The 14,370-nt window shown below is 34.9% G+C and overlaps 2 protein-coding genes across 2 annotated transcripts; one reads left to right on the forward strand and one right to left on the reverse strand.

The window, feature by feature from the left end:
• Window positions 1-7,690: 7,690 nt before the first annotated feature.
• On the reverse strand, window positions 7,691-9,103 carry LOC136067843 (anther-specific proline-rich protein APG-like). The gene is made up of 3 exons (XM_065774182.1): window positions 8,810-9,103; window positions 8,645-8,695; window positions 7,691-7,843 (listed from the first exon to the last, which is right to left on the reverse strand). The coding sequence occupies exons 1-3, from the start codon at window positions 9,101-9,103 to the stop codon at window positions 7,691-7,693; spliced, it is 498 nt and encodes a 165-aa protein (XP_065630254.1).
• Window positions 9,104-10,628: 1,525 nt separating this feature from the next.
• Window positions 10,629-14,238, forward strand: LOC112017999 (protein mago nashi homolog 1). Its single transcript, XM_065774153.1, has 2 exons — window positions 10,629-10,816; window positions 13,955-14,238. Exons 1-2 carry the CDS (start codon window positions 10,664-10,666, stop codon window positions 14,039-14,041), a joined length of 240 nt encoding a protein of 79 aa, XP_065630225.1. The 5' UTR covers window positions 10,629-10,663; the 3' UTR covers window positions 14,042-14,238.
• The last annotated feature ends 132 nt before the right edge of the window (window positions 14,239-14,370 follow it).

A 14,370-nucleotide genomic window follows, 5' to 3' on the forward strand; every position in this document is an offset into this window, starting at 1 on the left:
ACTATTCAAAAAGATTGTTGCACCCTATGTTTCCACTGAAATCAGCTGATCTATGTCAAATTTTCACTAGCACGTTTCAACAGAAGCGCAGCTCTAAAAACCTTTGCCCCTGAAACAATTCAACCTGCCACATTTAACAACACATTCAGAAACTACCCACTGCTGCATCTAAAATGAAGTTTCAACAGAAAAGCATGAGATTAAAATTCTTACCAACTTACCGTCACCATTCCACTACAGGCACCAACGGTTGGTTGCCGTACAGAATGGTGACGGTGAGTTGGTAAGAATTTTAATCTCATGCTTTTCTGTTGAAACTTCATTTAGATGCAGCAGTGGGTAGTTTCTGAATGTGTTGTTAAATGTGGCAGGTTGGAATTGTTTCAGGGGCAAAGGTTTTAGAGCTGCGCTTCTGTTGAAACGTGCTAGTGAAAATTTGACATAGATCAGCTGATTTCAGTGGAAACATAGGTGCAACAATCTTTTTGAATAGTTGCCATAATTCATAGGTACTAAACATATGTAACCTTTGCATTGTTACAAATTCTTAATTTTGTAAAGCTTGATGGTATTTCCTTGCAAGAAAATTGGATATCTTAAGTCTTGTTCATTTTCCTTTCTCTTGGAACCACTAAATCAAGCCAAAGAGAAAATAAGACCCACATATCTGCAACTTCTTTTTAATTTGATACATATCTGTAGCTTCTACTGGAGAAAGAAAAGAATTCACCATTTTTTTTTAAGTTTTACAAAGCCACCACACATTTCATGTCAACGACTATACATCAGCATATATCCTATTCCTCATCAAAACCCTAGTTTCCAGTAACAGTATTGTTCAATATTCTCCTCTGCTACTGTCGACTTCAACACACAGTTGTAGTGTGTTGCTCTATTGCACACGTCCTAAACAAAGAAAATTAGCTCTCCCTTACTTTATAAAAGGTTTAGTTCACTCTATTTTTCATAAACATGGCAAGTCAAGGTTTTAAGTTCTCATCTCACAATTCCATCAGTTCTCATTAATCTCTCATTATCTATCACATTATTGATTTCGATACTTCTAAAGGTGAATTTTACATGCTTTATGTTAGTGTAGTGTTTAGGTGTAGTGTACCCTGTTTTCAGTTTTCAATTCAATTTTTTTCAACATTGGACAGTTCACTTCAGCTCAGTTGGTCGGTTTCTTTGTACAATATTGTCTTCTTGTTCTCTATTTTTTCCGAATGAATCTATACAATGTTGTCACAGTAAATCATCACCACCCTTTGACTTGGACGTATTTGTCTATATGTACACTCACTTTGCCGACAGTAATGAGGGAGTACTGTACTGTGTAGAGTCTGTAGACTGTTTAAAATTGTAATGAAACTAATGACAATTGTAATGTACACTCATTGATGCTTTCCATTATCATGCATGTTAGATTTTTTTTTTTTTTTTTTTTAATTATAAAATTTTGGATATTAAAAAAGAATGGATCATTATACATTTACCAAGATAATTAAAGACATGTTCATTGGAGCCATAACTTACATTCCTAATATATAATTTCTGAGGTAGATTAGAAAATGAAGTTTAAGTTAAAATTAGGAATGGTGCATTCTCTGAAGCTAGTATTAGCTAAACTTTATCTATCATTCTTCTTAAAGGTTTTGGGTTTGGGACTGAAAGTATAAGTGAATGCATGCAGGTTAGAGACTAATAACAGTCACAAGTTTTTTCATTGATAGGGCAAGTTAGTATCAATTTGGTCATGTTCAGGAGGAGAACTGAACATTCTCTGATCAACTGTGAACTAATAGCAAGTGAAGGCAAGATAACCAGTAGATGGAAGAGGATAAAGATTTAATTTTATTTGTGTTAATAGGAAGGAGCTTTGAATTAGCAGATTTGAAAAAAGACCAAGAACTCCCAAGAGTTTCATGAGGTGGAATAAAAAGGTTTATCTATTCTCAATGCTCCCGAAGATGATTCATGAATTGAAGCAATTTGCAACATATACCTTCTAATTCGCTTAGCTAGTAAAATCTTTTGCTATTAAAAACAATTATCATAAAATAAACGTCATAAGTTTAAATTCTACTTATCTATCAACAACAAAAAATTGTTTTCACTCTAAAGCAAGTAGAATCTCGAACCTCCTGCTCTGATGCTAGCTGATCCTACTGCCAACACAAAATGTCCTTTCTTTGGTTATTTACTTTTGATCCTCCAATTAGACAAATTATTAGATATACTAGGGCTACTGAAATGACTCTTCCAACCAATAAAACACTATCACCTAGTGTAGCATCACCTGATGTGACATAGAATATAATTAGTAAGTTTAAATTACCTCCAAATTGAATTTTGAATTGCATTTTTTAATTTATGACACATCAGTTTGTAATACCAATTTAGTAAAATCTATAGCACCTATAAGCTATAACACTACTTTTATTATTATTATTTTGCCTAGGAAGATGACTTGCACACTTGCTAGGCATCAGTAATCAGTATTCCATTTGGACCTAATAATTTCTCCCCAATTTGAAGCCAAAATTATAATTAAAAAATAAATTATAATTTATTTATAAATTTGATTATGTGTTTTTTGTTCATATTCTAAAGGAAGAGATAACCAATGGCCAGAACCCGACCGTGTTGGGAGGCAGGAGCTTGAGATTGTGATGGGGAACGAGCATATCTCTTTTACGACTTCAAAGATTGGATCCCTTGTTGATGGCAGAGCAGTAACAACCCTGAAGGGCTTCGCATATTCAATTACCTTGTTCAGGTCAGCTTATTAGTACATTTATTTTATGTTTTACGGTGCATTTCTCTTTGTAGTTTGTAATGTATATGTTTTGATCTCTAGGTTTCATTTCCTAGCTTCTTTCTTCTAACTGTGGTTTAAGTCATGAGTTGGTATCTGATACTAGTTTCCAAATCTCAGAACATCTTCTTGTTATCCGTAGTTTCTTCACTTGTCACGGGTCTATCACAATTTTGGGTTCAGTTCTAAGCAGGCATATCGAAGGACTTGTTATTATAATCAAGTCCACTTCTGGACTTTTGTTGGGATCTTACATGGAGTGAAACAAGGTAGTTAGAGCCTTAAGATAACATGGGTACACACATATGTAGGTAACAATGAGTATGATTTTAGATAGGATAGAGTAGCAGAAAAGGATACATATGGTTGATGTTGATTAGTTTTAAAAGGCCATAAAACTTACCATAATTTAATTTGGATTCGGGCACTTGAATTGAGTTAAGTTAAGTTATTGTGCTTACCCAAAAGAATGTCATTTATATCTGTGGTTTATGTTTATTAAGTGGATGTGTATATATTTACTTGGAATTTTAGTTATTCTTTAGGAAGTAATTTTTTATTACTCATTTTATAATTAGCACTTATCAAAGGAAGATTTGAAACGTGCTTTTAAAAACCATGTTGATGGCCAGTCAATGATGCATTTTGCAAACATCTCTACTTCTTTTCTACCTATGTACTGGGCAATGCCCATTCTTAATTTTTAACATACCCTTGTTTGGGGTAAATAAAAGTATAACTACTTCTTCAACTGTCAATTTAGAATCATAATAGTGAATCTCATAGAGACCACACTGTGTCTGACTACTAAGAAGTAAGAACTGTTGTTCCCCAGAGAGTTCCACGGTAGATAAAATTCTAGGTATAGCTCCTCCTCTTGATTTTGCTTATCTCTCAGGCCCATTAGCGGATGCATCTGGAATTGCTGCTTCTAACATTTAGGTGGAGAAAAACTGGTCTACGATTGGTTTTTGCTTTTAAGTAGAAGGTTTTGCTTTTAATCTACAGAAATTTTTTGGACAAGTTTGAGGTTGTAACTTCTTTTAAAAGAGGGGGGGGGGTGGGGGATTTGAGTTTGTACTTGCCACTTTTTATGGCTTTCATGTTATTATTTTGTTGTTGTAACTGGTGTGTGAAATTACATGTATTAGGGTTGCACCTAATTGCTAAGCATCAAGGCAGTACTCTGTTATATCATGTTCATGGTTCTACTAATTGATGTTGTTGTTCACTATCTCTGTTGTAATGGAGTCACTAATTGATAGAATTAATGCCATTGTTCCTTGAAAATAAATAAGTGAAAAGAAAAGGTTTGTAGCATATTGTACAGTTAATAGAATGAAATAGCGTCATCTTGATGAAACTTTGACATGTATCAGATTTTAAATGCTGTGTGAAACTGAATAGTATGGGTTTGTTTTGATTGGACATTCAAATATTTAGCTAAAAGATGCAACAAAATACAACATGACTCATATATAATTCTCTTCATTTTTTTTTCTTTGTTACCTTCTTTTTCTCATTCTCTGATACTTTCTTGTACATAGTTCAGAGCTATATACAGTGGACATGGCAGTGAGTTTGTGTTTTGATCTGGGAGAGGTTTTTCTTGTGACTGAGATGTTTGGTCAAAATAAAAAAATGAGTCAAAATGTCAATTTGATATGAAATCAACCAGTGACTTGTAGGTGTAGTGGGTGAACTGGTTGGATAGCATTGAGAATAGGAGTTAAAAATTCATTTGGGCATTTCGAAACAAGAATCGCGAAAGTTTTGACTTACACTTGGGTTGAGACCATGTATCCTTCAAGTTTTGAAAAAAATTTGAGGAAAAAAAATAGTTCAGAAAACTTTTGTTTAATTCTTCTACTCTACCTAATGACTTAAATCTATGGTAAACATGAGAATTGCAAGTTGCCAAGGTTGTCAAGTAAGAAAGGTAGACGGCATAGCTCAACCTCAAAGTTTCTTTAGAGCACAGAGCACCTTGAGCTATGTAGATTTACATAGTGCTTATTTATATTAGCATAAATATTCGTATCATGTTAACTATGAAATAATATTTCATTAACTCTAGTTACAGTAATACCAATAATTACATTACAAACATTGTCCTTTTGCCATTTCCATGCCAAACTTTAATCAAACTATGTATAAATTATTTCTGGAGTAGAATAGTCCCTGCTGTATTTAGAATCAACTTACATGAGCCAACATTTTATCAGAAGCCCTCTAAAGTAGTCAACATGATATACATGATATGGTTCAAGAATCAAGATTGCAAAAATATGGAGGATAAAATTCTTTACATATTACCAACTTCTGCTTGTGACTACCTTGTTAACAATTTTTTGCTTTGGATTTTTGAAATGGAAAAATTAATCCATTTTATCTGAATATCGGTTGAGTGTGTCTAAGAGGAAACAACTTATGAAGGGCGTCAGCAGCTATAAATGTTTCCCTTCTCCATCCCTCTACCCACTTTTTGTTAGTGAGAGAGCATAATCTGTGCCTTTCTTGGCTTGAGAGATGTTTAGCATGGTGAGCTTTACAGGCTCATAATCCTTGGGGATTTGGCCAGCATGTTATCTGCAGGAGAAATTTAGCTTGTGGCCCATGATATGAAGGTGCAAGTTTCCTAGTCGGGTTGAGTTTCAAGCATTTTGTGCCTTTATAATGTGTGAGATTTGGTTGTACTTTTGTTTTTTATTCAGAATCTGATTGAGTTTGGGGGGTTTGATTTATTATATAAATTTGATTATGTTTACGTTTTCCGCTTCTGATCTAGGATATGTGTTTTTTGTTCATATTCTAAAGGAGATGATAACCAATGGCCAGAACCCGACCGTGTTGGAGGCAGGAGCTTGAGATTGTGATGGGAACGAGCATACATTTCCTTAGTTACAGACTGAAGTACATTAGTTGCTCCAATTAAATTCAAAATACTTGTCTTCGGTTATCAATACAGTACAAACAGTATTATCTTTTCTATGAAGAATTAAATGCAATCTGGTTATATGTTTGGATTTAAATAACGAACCTAATGTACTGAGTTTTGTCCTTCCTATGTGTATGTGACCAATGTGAGAGATTCTGATCTTCATACTCTTGGGTGTGGTATTAGAGTAGAGTGGTGTGTATGCTAAGAGCTAAACTTGAAAGATGGTAGGTATTATATGGTGGAACGGAATTGTCGCTGCTTTGAGGATACTGAGAAATCATTGTTTTAGTTAAAAGATTTGTGCCAGCGAACTCTTTTGATTGGTCTCAGTGTTGAGTTCAATGGATTGTTCTTCTATTATAGAGTTCATTTTTTCTCTTAGAATAGTCTCTTGATTTCTTGATTTCTTTGTCTTTTGTTGTTGTTTTCTGTGTTCATTCATCCGTGTGAACACCTTGTATTCTCCTTGTCCTATAGTCCTATCATCAATAACATGTCAGTGATAGAAGATCTTGCCCTCGACAAGGAGAAATCATCTTAAAGTTGGGCATATAAGATATTTGTGAGATNATTGTTACAAATTCTTAATTTTGTAAAGCTTGATGGTATTTCCTTGGCAAGAAAATTGGATATCTTAAGTCTTGTTCATTTTCCTTTTCTCTTGGAACCACTAAATCAAGCCAAAGAGAAAATAAGACCCACATATCTGCAACTTCTTTTTAATTTGATACATATCTGTAGCTTCTACTGGAGAAAGAAAAGAATTCACCATTTTTTTTTAAGTTTTACAAAGCCACCATACATTTCATGTCAACGACTATACATCAGCATATATCCTATTCCTCATCAAAACCCTATTTCCAGTAACAATATTGTTCAATATTCTCCTCTGCTACTGTAGACTTCAACACACATTTGTAGTGTGTTGCTCTATTGCACACGTCCTAAACAAAGAAAATTAGCTCTCCCTTACTTTATAAAAGGTTTAGTTCACTCTATTTTTCATAAACATGGCAAGTCAAGGTTTTAAGTTCTCATCTCACAATTCCATCGTTCTCATTAATCTCTCATTAGTCTATCACATTATTGATTTCGATACTTCTAAAGGTGAATTTTACATGCTTTATGTTAGTGTAGTGTTTAGGTGTAGTGTACCCTGTTTTCAGTTTTCAATTCAATTTTTTTCAACATTGGACAGTTCACTTCAGCTCAGTTGGTCGGTTTCTTTGTACAATATTGTCTTCTTGTTCTCTATTTTTTTCCGAATGAATCTATACAATGTTGTCACAGTAAATCATCACCACCCTTTGACTTTGGACGTATTTGTCTATATGTACACTCACTTTGCCGACAGTAATGAGGGAGTACTGTACTGTGTAGAGTCTGTAGACTGTTTAAAATTGTAATGAAACTAATGACAATTGTAATGTACACTCATTGATGCTTTCCATTATCATGCATGTTAGACTTTTTTTTTTTTTTTTTTTTTTAATTATAAAATTTTGGATATTAAAAAAGAATGGATCGTTATTACATTTACCAAGATAATTAAAGACATGTTCATTGGAGCCATAACTTACATTCCTAATATATAATTTCTGAGGTAGATTAGAAAATGAAGTTTAAGTTAAAATTAGGAATGGTGCATTCTCTGAAGCTAGTATTAGCTAAACTTTATCTATCATTCTTCTTAAAGGTTTTGGGGTTTGGGACTGAAAGTATAAGTGAATGCATGCAGGTTAGAGACTAATAACAGTCACAAGTTTTTTTCATTGATAGGGCAAGTTAGTATCAATTTGGTCATGTTCAGGAGGAGAACTGAACATTCTCTGATCAACTGTGAACTAATAGCAAGTGAAGGCAAGATAACCAGTAGATGGAAGAGGGATAAAGATTTAATTTTATTTGTGTTAATAGGAAGGAGCTTTGAATTAGCAGATTCTGAAAAAAGACCAAGAACTCCCAAGAGTTTCATGAGGTGGAATAAAAGGTTTATCTATTCTCAATGCTCCCGAAGATGATTCATGAATTGAAGCAATTTGCAACATATACCTTCTAATTCGCTTAGCTAGTAAAATCTTTTGCTATTAAAAACAATTATCATAAAATAAACGTCATAAGTTTAAATTCTACTGTATCTATCAACAACAAAAAATTGTTTTCACTCTAAAGCAAGTAGAATCTCGAACCTCCTGCTCTGATGCTAGCTGATCCTACTGCCAACACAAAATGTCCTTTCTTTTGGTTATTTACTTTGATCCTCCAATTTAGACAAATTATTAGATATACTAGGGCTACTGAAATGACTCTTCCAACCAATAAAACACTATCACCTAGTGTAGCATCACCTGATGTGACAATAAATATAATTAGTAAGTTTAAATTACCTCCAAATTGAATTTTGAATTGCATTTTTTTAATTTATGACACATCAGTTTGTAATACCAATTTAGTAAAATCTATAGCACCTATAAGCTATAACACTACTTTTATTATTATTATTTTGCACTAGGAAGATGACTTGCACACTTGCTTAGGCATCAGTAATCAGTATTCCATTTGGACCTAATAATTTCTCCCCAATTTGAAGCCAAAATTATAATTAAAAAATAAATTATAATTTTTTTAAAAAGAAAAAAAAAAAGAAAAAAGAAAAAAAAGAAAAAAAAAGAGGCCTGCTCTGCTTGTGTTCTAATGAGCCCAGCCCAAAACATCATTAAAATCCAATCCAAAAAGAATAATAATAATAATAAAAACAAATCCAATAAAAAAAAACGAAACAAATCCGAACCGGAGAGACTGAAAGAGTCTGAGAGAGCAAGAGACAACGCAATTACTATGTTCAAACCTATAATAATTACTTCATATCTGAAATTTTCATATACCTGGATTTCCGGCGGTTGAGTGAAATGCTTGGAAATTCCATGTTCTACTATCTATGATTCTATATAAAGGAAATTAGTACTGTTATTATGCAAGATTAACCAAGAATCGCATTCAAGAAACTATCTATATATAAAGATTGGTAAGACAAAATTGCTAGTACTCACAACTCTTTGTGGTGTACCGAAAGCGTTACTAATGCAATATGAAACCACTCCAGCAATGACATTTATGATTAACGTCATAATCCAAGAGACGTAATTCTGACGAAGCAAAGAAGAAATTTTGGATAGTTGAGAGGGTGGTGGTGGTGGTGGTGAGAGTGGTGGTGAGGGCGGTGGTGAAGGTGGAGGTGAGGGCGGTGGTGAAGGTGGAGGTGAGGGCGATGGTGATGGTGTCTTGGGGTTGGGGTTAACTTCTGGGATGGGTCCTCTCGAAAAGCCAGCTATAGCATTCCACATTCTTCCGATTGTTTGATTTGTGTTTTGGCGCTAAAATTATTCACCTTAAAATCAATTTATAATCAAACCCGATCTTAAACCGAGCCCAATAATCAGAAAAGGCCCACAATAAAGCCCAGCCAAGCCTAGTAATAGCAGTAGGGCCTGTGTTTGCTTCTCGCTGTAATTGCATCGCCAATTCGACTCAGAGAAACACATTCGAATTCTTCTCGCGGAGAAAGAGAAGAAAGTAGAGAGCGAGAGCCTAGCAGAGAGAGAAGGTCGAAAAATGGCAGGAGTGGTGGGAGGAGAGGAAGAGTTGGAGGAGTTCTACGTGCGGTACTACGTAGGGCACAAGGGGAAGTTCGGGCACGAGTTCTTGGAGTTCGAGTTCCGCTCCAATGGCATGCTTCGCTACGCCAACAACTCCAACTACAAGAACGACACCATGATTCGCAAGGAGGTCTACATCACCCCCGCCGTCCTCAAAGAGTGTCGCCGTATCATCCTCGAGAGCGAGTTCTCTCTCTTCTCTTCTCTCACTCTTAACTCTCTTTTTTAGGGTTTTGGTTTTTTGTTGATTTTTGGTCGTGGATTTCTTGTTTGGTTGCTGAGAAAATAGGAGGAATTAATTGGTTTTCTGTGTTTCTAGTTGTACAAGATTTAGCTATCTGTATTATTATTATTATTATTTTTCCCTTTTAGGGGTTTCTGTTTTTATTTGTGCTACTTTTGATTGGGTTTTGGAAGGGTTTAGGGTTTCTATTGTGTGTGTGTGAGAGAGAGTCTAGTGTGGAATTGAACTTCAGGATTTGATGTGTTTGAGGAATTTGGTTGAATTTGATGCTTACTCTTTTGCTGTGTGGGGATTAGTGAAGAGTTTAAGCTCTTTCTACGCGTCTATGAAAAATAATGTCTGTCTACTTTTAAGGATTTATTAAAGATGGAGGTTTGAACCCACTGTTTATGTTTATCACATTTGTGCTACTTTTGATTGGTTTTTGAAGGTTTTAGGGTTTCTATTGTGTGTGTGAGAGAGAGTCTAGTGTGGAATGAACTTCAGGATTTGATGTGTTTGAGGAATTTGGTTGAATTTGATGCTTACTCTTTTGCTGCGTGGGGATTAGTAGAGTTTTTGCTCTTTCGACGCGTCTATGAAAAATAATGTCTGTGTACTTTTAAGGATTGATTAGAAATGGAGGTTTGAACACACTGTTTATGCTCTTATCATATTTATGACTAGGCTTAAGAAATCGGGGTTTGAGTTTCAAGCATTTTGTGCCTTTATATTGTGTGAGATTTGGTTGTACTTTTGTCTTGTTTTTAATTCAGAATCTGATTAAGTTTGGGGGGGGGGGGGGGGGGNTATGAAGGTGCAAGTTTCCTAGTCGGGGTTTGAGTTTCAAGCATTTTGTGCCTTTATAATGTGTGAGATTTGGTTGTACTTTTGTTTTTTATTCAGAATCTGATTGAGTTTGGGGGGGGTTTGATTTATTATATAAATTTGATTATGTTTACGTTTTCCGCTTCTGATCTAGGATATGTGTTTTTTGTTCATATTCTAAAGGAAGATGATAACCAATGCCAGAACCCGACCGTGTTGGGAGGCAGGAGCTTGAGATTGTGATGGGGAACGAGCATATCTCTTTTACGACTTCAAAGATTGGATCCCTTGTTGATGTGCAGAGCAGTAACAACCCTGAAGGGCTTCGCATATTCAATTACCTTGTTCAGGTCAGCTTATTAGTACATTTATTTTATGTTTTACGGTGCATTTCTCTTTTGTAGTTTGTAATGTATATGTTTTGATCTCTAGGTTTCATTTCCTAGCTTCTTCTTTCTAACTGTGGTTTAAGTCATGAATTGGTATCTGATACTAGTTTCAAATCAGGCCATAAAACTTACCATAATTTAATTTGGATTCGGGCACTTGAATTGAGTTAAGTTAAGTTATTGTGCTTACCCAAAAGAATGTCATTTATATCTGTGGTTTATGTTTATTAAGTGGGATGTGTATATATTTACTTGGAATTTTAGTTATTCTTTAGGAAGTAATTTTTTATTACTCATTTTATAATTAGCACTTATCAAAGGAAGATTTGAAACGTGTCTTTAAAAACCATGTTGATGGCCAGTCAATGATGCATTTTGCAAACATCTCTACTTCTTTTCTACCTATGTACTTGGGCAATGCCCATTCTTAATTTTTAACATACCCTTGTTTGGGGTAAATAAAAGTATCTCTACTTCTTCAACTGTCAATTTAGGATCATAATAGTCGAATCTCATAGAGACCACACTGTGTCTGACTACTAAGAAGTAAGAACTGTTGTTCCCCAGAGAGTTCTACGGTAGATAAAATTCTAGGGTATTTGACTGATCTTTTTTGTTAAGAACAGAGATTCAAATCCCACTGGCCAACATATAAAACATAAAAACTAGGAGATAGAGAAAGAGTCAACATATCATCCACTCGAAAAATGAAAAGTTCTTAAACTTGGGTGCTTCCATGAACATTAACAATCTATCTATTCTATAAAACAGATGAAATAGGAAAATTGACCATATCCTCAAGTCCTAATTAGCCAGTTTTTTAACTTTATTTTGGTATAGTCACATATTGTCTCCAAAAAAAAAAAATGCAAATAAGCTGCCAAACACACTTTTTGATTGGTAAATTTCAAACAGATAAAAACTCCAAATCAATCCATGTATGAATTTGTGCATGTAGGAAATTTTTTGAATTTAATCAATAAATAGTGCTTTGAATTTATTGAATTTAAGACATGAGAGAATAATATAATTTAAGACCAGACACCTTAGGTACCGTTGTAGCAGCACCTAGTAAGCACGGACATTGATTTGATTTCAAGAAAAGCCAATTAAATTCACAGTATGCTTAAAAGTTTAAAGCTTCTGTGCTGACAACAACACCCCCCTACCCCAACCAAAAACAAATAATAATAAACCAAACCTTACACAGAATCACCCACACTATTACATATGTAAGTGCCCTATAAACGATAATCATAAATTACAAAACAGCTCTAGTGAAATGTACCTTAAAAGAGAAATGTAATTGAGACAGAACACTTTTCCACACATAATATACATGTTGGAAGATATTTATTAATACGTTTCTAAGAAACCTTTTGTTAGCAAAAGGGAAGAAAAGAAAGGAATATTATTTTGGCTGTCAGGTGCAATAACAACCAATGTCCAGCAATAATATAGTTTTGAGTCTTAAGGCACAAGGTAGTAAGTAAAGAAAGGAGAAATTTCATAATGATTTTTAGCATACATCATGAGTTCATGACCAAGCAACACAATTTCTGGACTAATGTCAAAGGCAACAACAGATAACAACTACAGGCAGGCACTTAATCAAAACACAAAGTCAGCAAAGCAAACATAACCATGATTAAAAAGTTGTAATGCATATCAGATTTGGCTAATTCAACAAATCAAAGCACACCAAACTCTATCCATGATTAACCATAAAGAAGTAGCTACTAAGTTCAGATCCATAACAGATTTATGGTTAATTTAACATAATAAAGCACACCAAACTCTCACATGCGCACATACGAGTCAAAAACCCAAAACCCAGCTCATTAATATAATCAGTTGTGTCACCATAAAGAATAACAGAAAAACCTTCATTTGGGTACCTCTGAATTATTCTTAAAAGAAAAATATAACTAAAAATTTCAGAAATAAAGCAATTAAGATAAACACAAGATTAGATTCGCGAAAGCTCTGATTACCACCTAAGAGCATTCACATAAGTCTCAACAGCATTTTAGATAAACAAACCCAAAAGCCCCAACCCAGTCACTAAGCAAAACTCTAAGGGATTCAGTAACTTCTAAAAGGCAAATAAAAAGAGAAACAAAAAGAAAAATAAAAGAGAAAAGACATTAAGGAGAAGAGAGGAGGACCCGGCGACCACCAGTGGTGGTGGCACCGGCAGTAGCACCTCTAGCGGCCGAAGGAGAGAGACAAGAACGTACCGGAACAGCCACCGGTAGTGGAGGTGTGGGACACAGTGGCTGCTAGCTGTAGCCATGCAGATTCAGCAATGGTGTGAGAGAGTTTTTGAATTTTGGGTAGAGAGAGATTTGAAGAAGGAGAGAGCCATTTGCTTTTTTTGGGCAGCTGAAAGCCAAGAGAGAAAAGAGCAAAGAAAGGGCAGAAGATGGGTGTCACGCGGATTGATGGGTTGTCCTTATTAGGTGTCACTGTTTTATGCGTTGGATTAAATAAACGGTTGCGATTGAAACTAGGGTATTGCACGCACGCCGTGCAATATGTGAATCCTCCCCTATATAAAATCATTGGAGGATAAAATTCTTTACATATTACCAACTTCTGCTTGTGACTACCTTGTTAACAATTTTTTGCTTTGGATTTTTGAAATGGAAAAATTAATCCATTTTATCTGAATATCGGTTGAGTGTGTCTAAAGAGGAAACAACTTATGAAGGGCGTCAGCAGCTATAAATGTTTCCCTTCTCCATCCCTCTACCCACTTTTTGTTAGTGAGAGAGCATAATCTGTGCCTTTCTTGGGCTTGAGAGATGTTTAGCATGGTGAGCTTTACAGGCTCATAATCCTTGGGGATTTGGCCAGCATGTTATCTGCAGGAGAAATTTAGCTTGTGGCCCATGATATGAAGGTGCAAGTTTCCTAGTCGGGGTTTGAGTTTCAAGCATTTTGTGCCTTTATAATGTGTGAGATTTGGTTGTACTTTTGTTTTTTATTCAGAATCTGATTGAGTTTGGGGGGGGTTTGATTTATTATATAAATTTGATTATGTTTACGTTTTCCGCTTCTGATCTAGGATATGTGTTTTTTGTTCATATTCTAAAGGAAGATGATAACCAATGGCCAGAACCCGACCGTGTTGGGAGGCAGGAGCTTGAGATTGTGATGGGGAACGAGCATACATTTCCTTAGTTACAGACTGAAGTACATTAGTTGCTCCAATTAAATTCAAATACTTGTCTTCGGTTATCAATACAGTACAAACAGTATTATCTTTTCTATGAAGAATTAAATGCAATCTGGTTATATGTTTGGATTTAAATAACGAACCTAATGTACTGAGTTTTGTCCTTCCTATGTGTATGTGACCAATGTGAGAGATTCTGATCTTCATACTCTTGGGTGTGGTATTAGAGTAGAGTGGTGTTGTATGCTAAGAGCTAAAACTTGAAAGATGGTAGGTATTATATGGTTGGAACGGAATTGTCGCTGCTTTGAGGATACTGAGAAATCATTGGTTT

The sequence above is a fragment of the Quercus suber genome, unplaced genomic scaffold, assembly GCF_002906115.3.
Source record: "Quercus suber isolate HL8 unplaced genomic scaffold, Cork oak 2.0 scaffold_87, whole genome shotgun sequence".
Classification (NCBI taxonomy): domain Eukaryota; kingdom Viridiplantae; phylum Streptophyta; class Magnoliopsida; order Fagales; family Fagaceae; genus Quercus; species Quercus suber.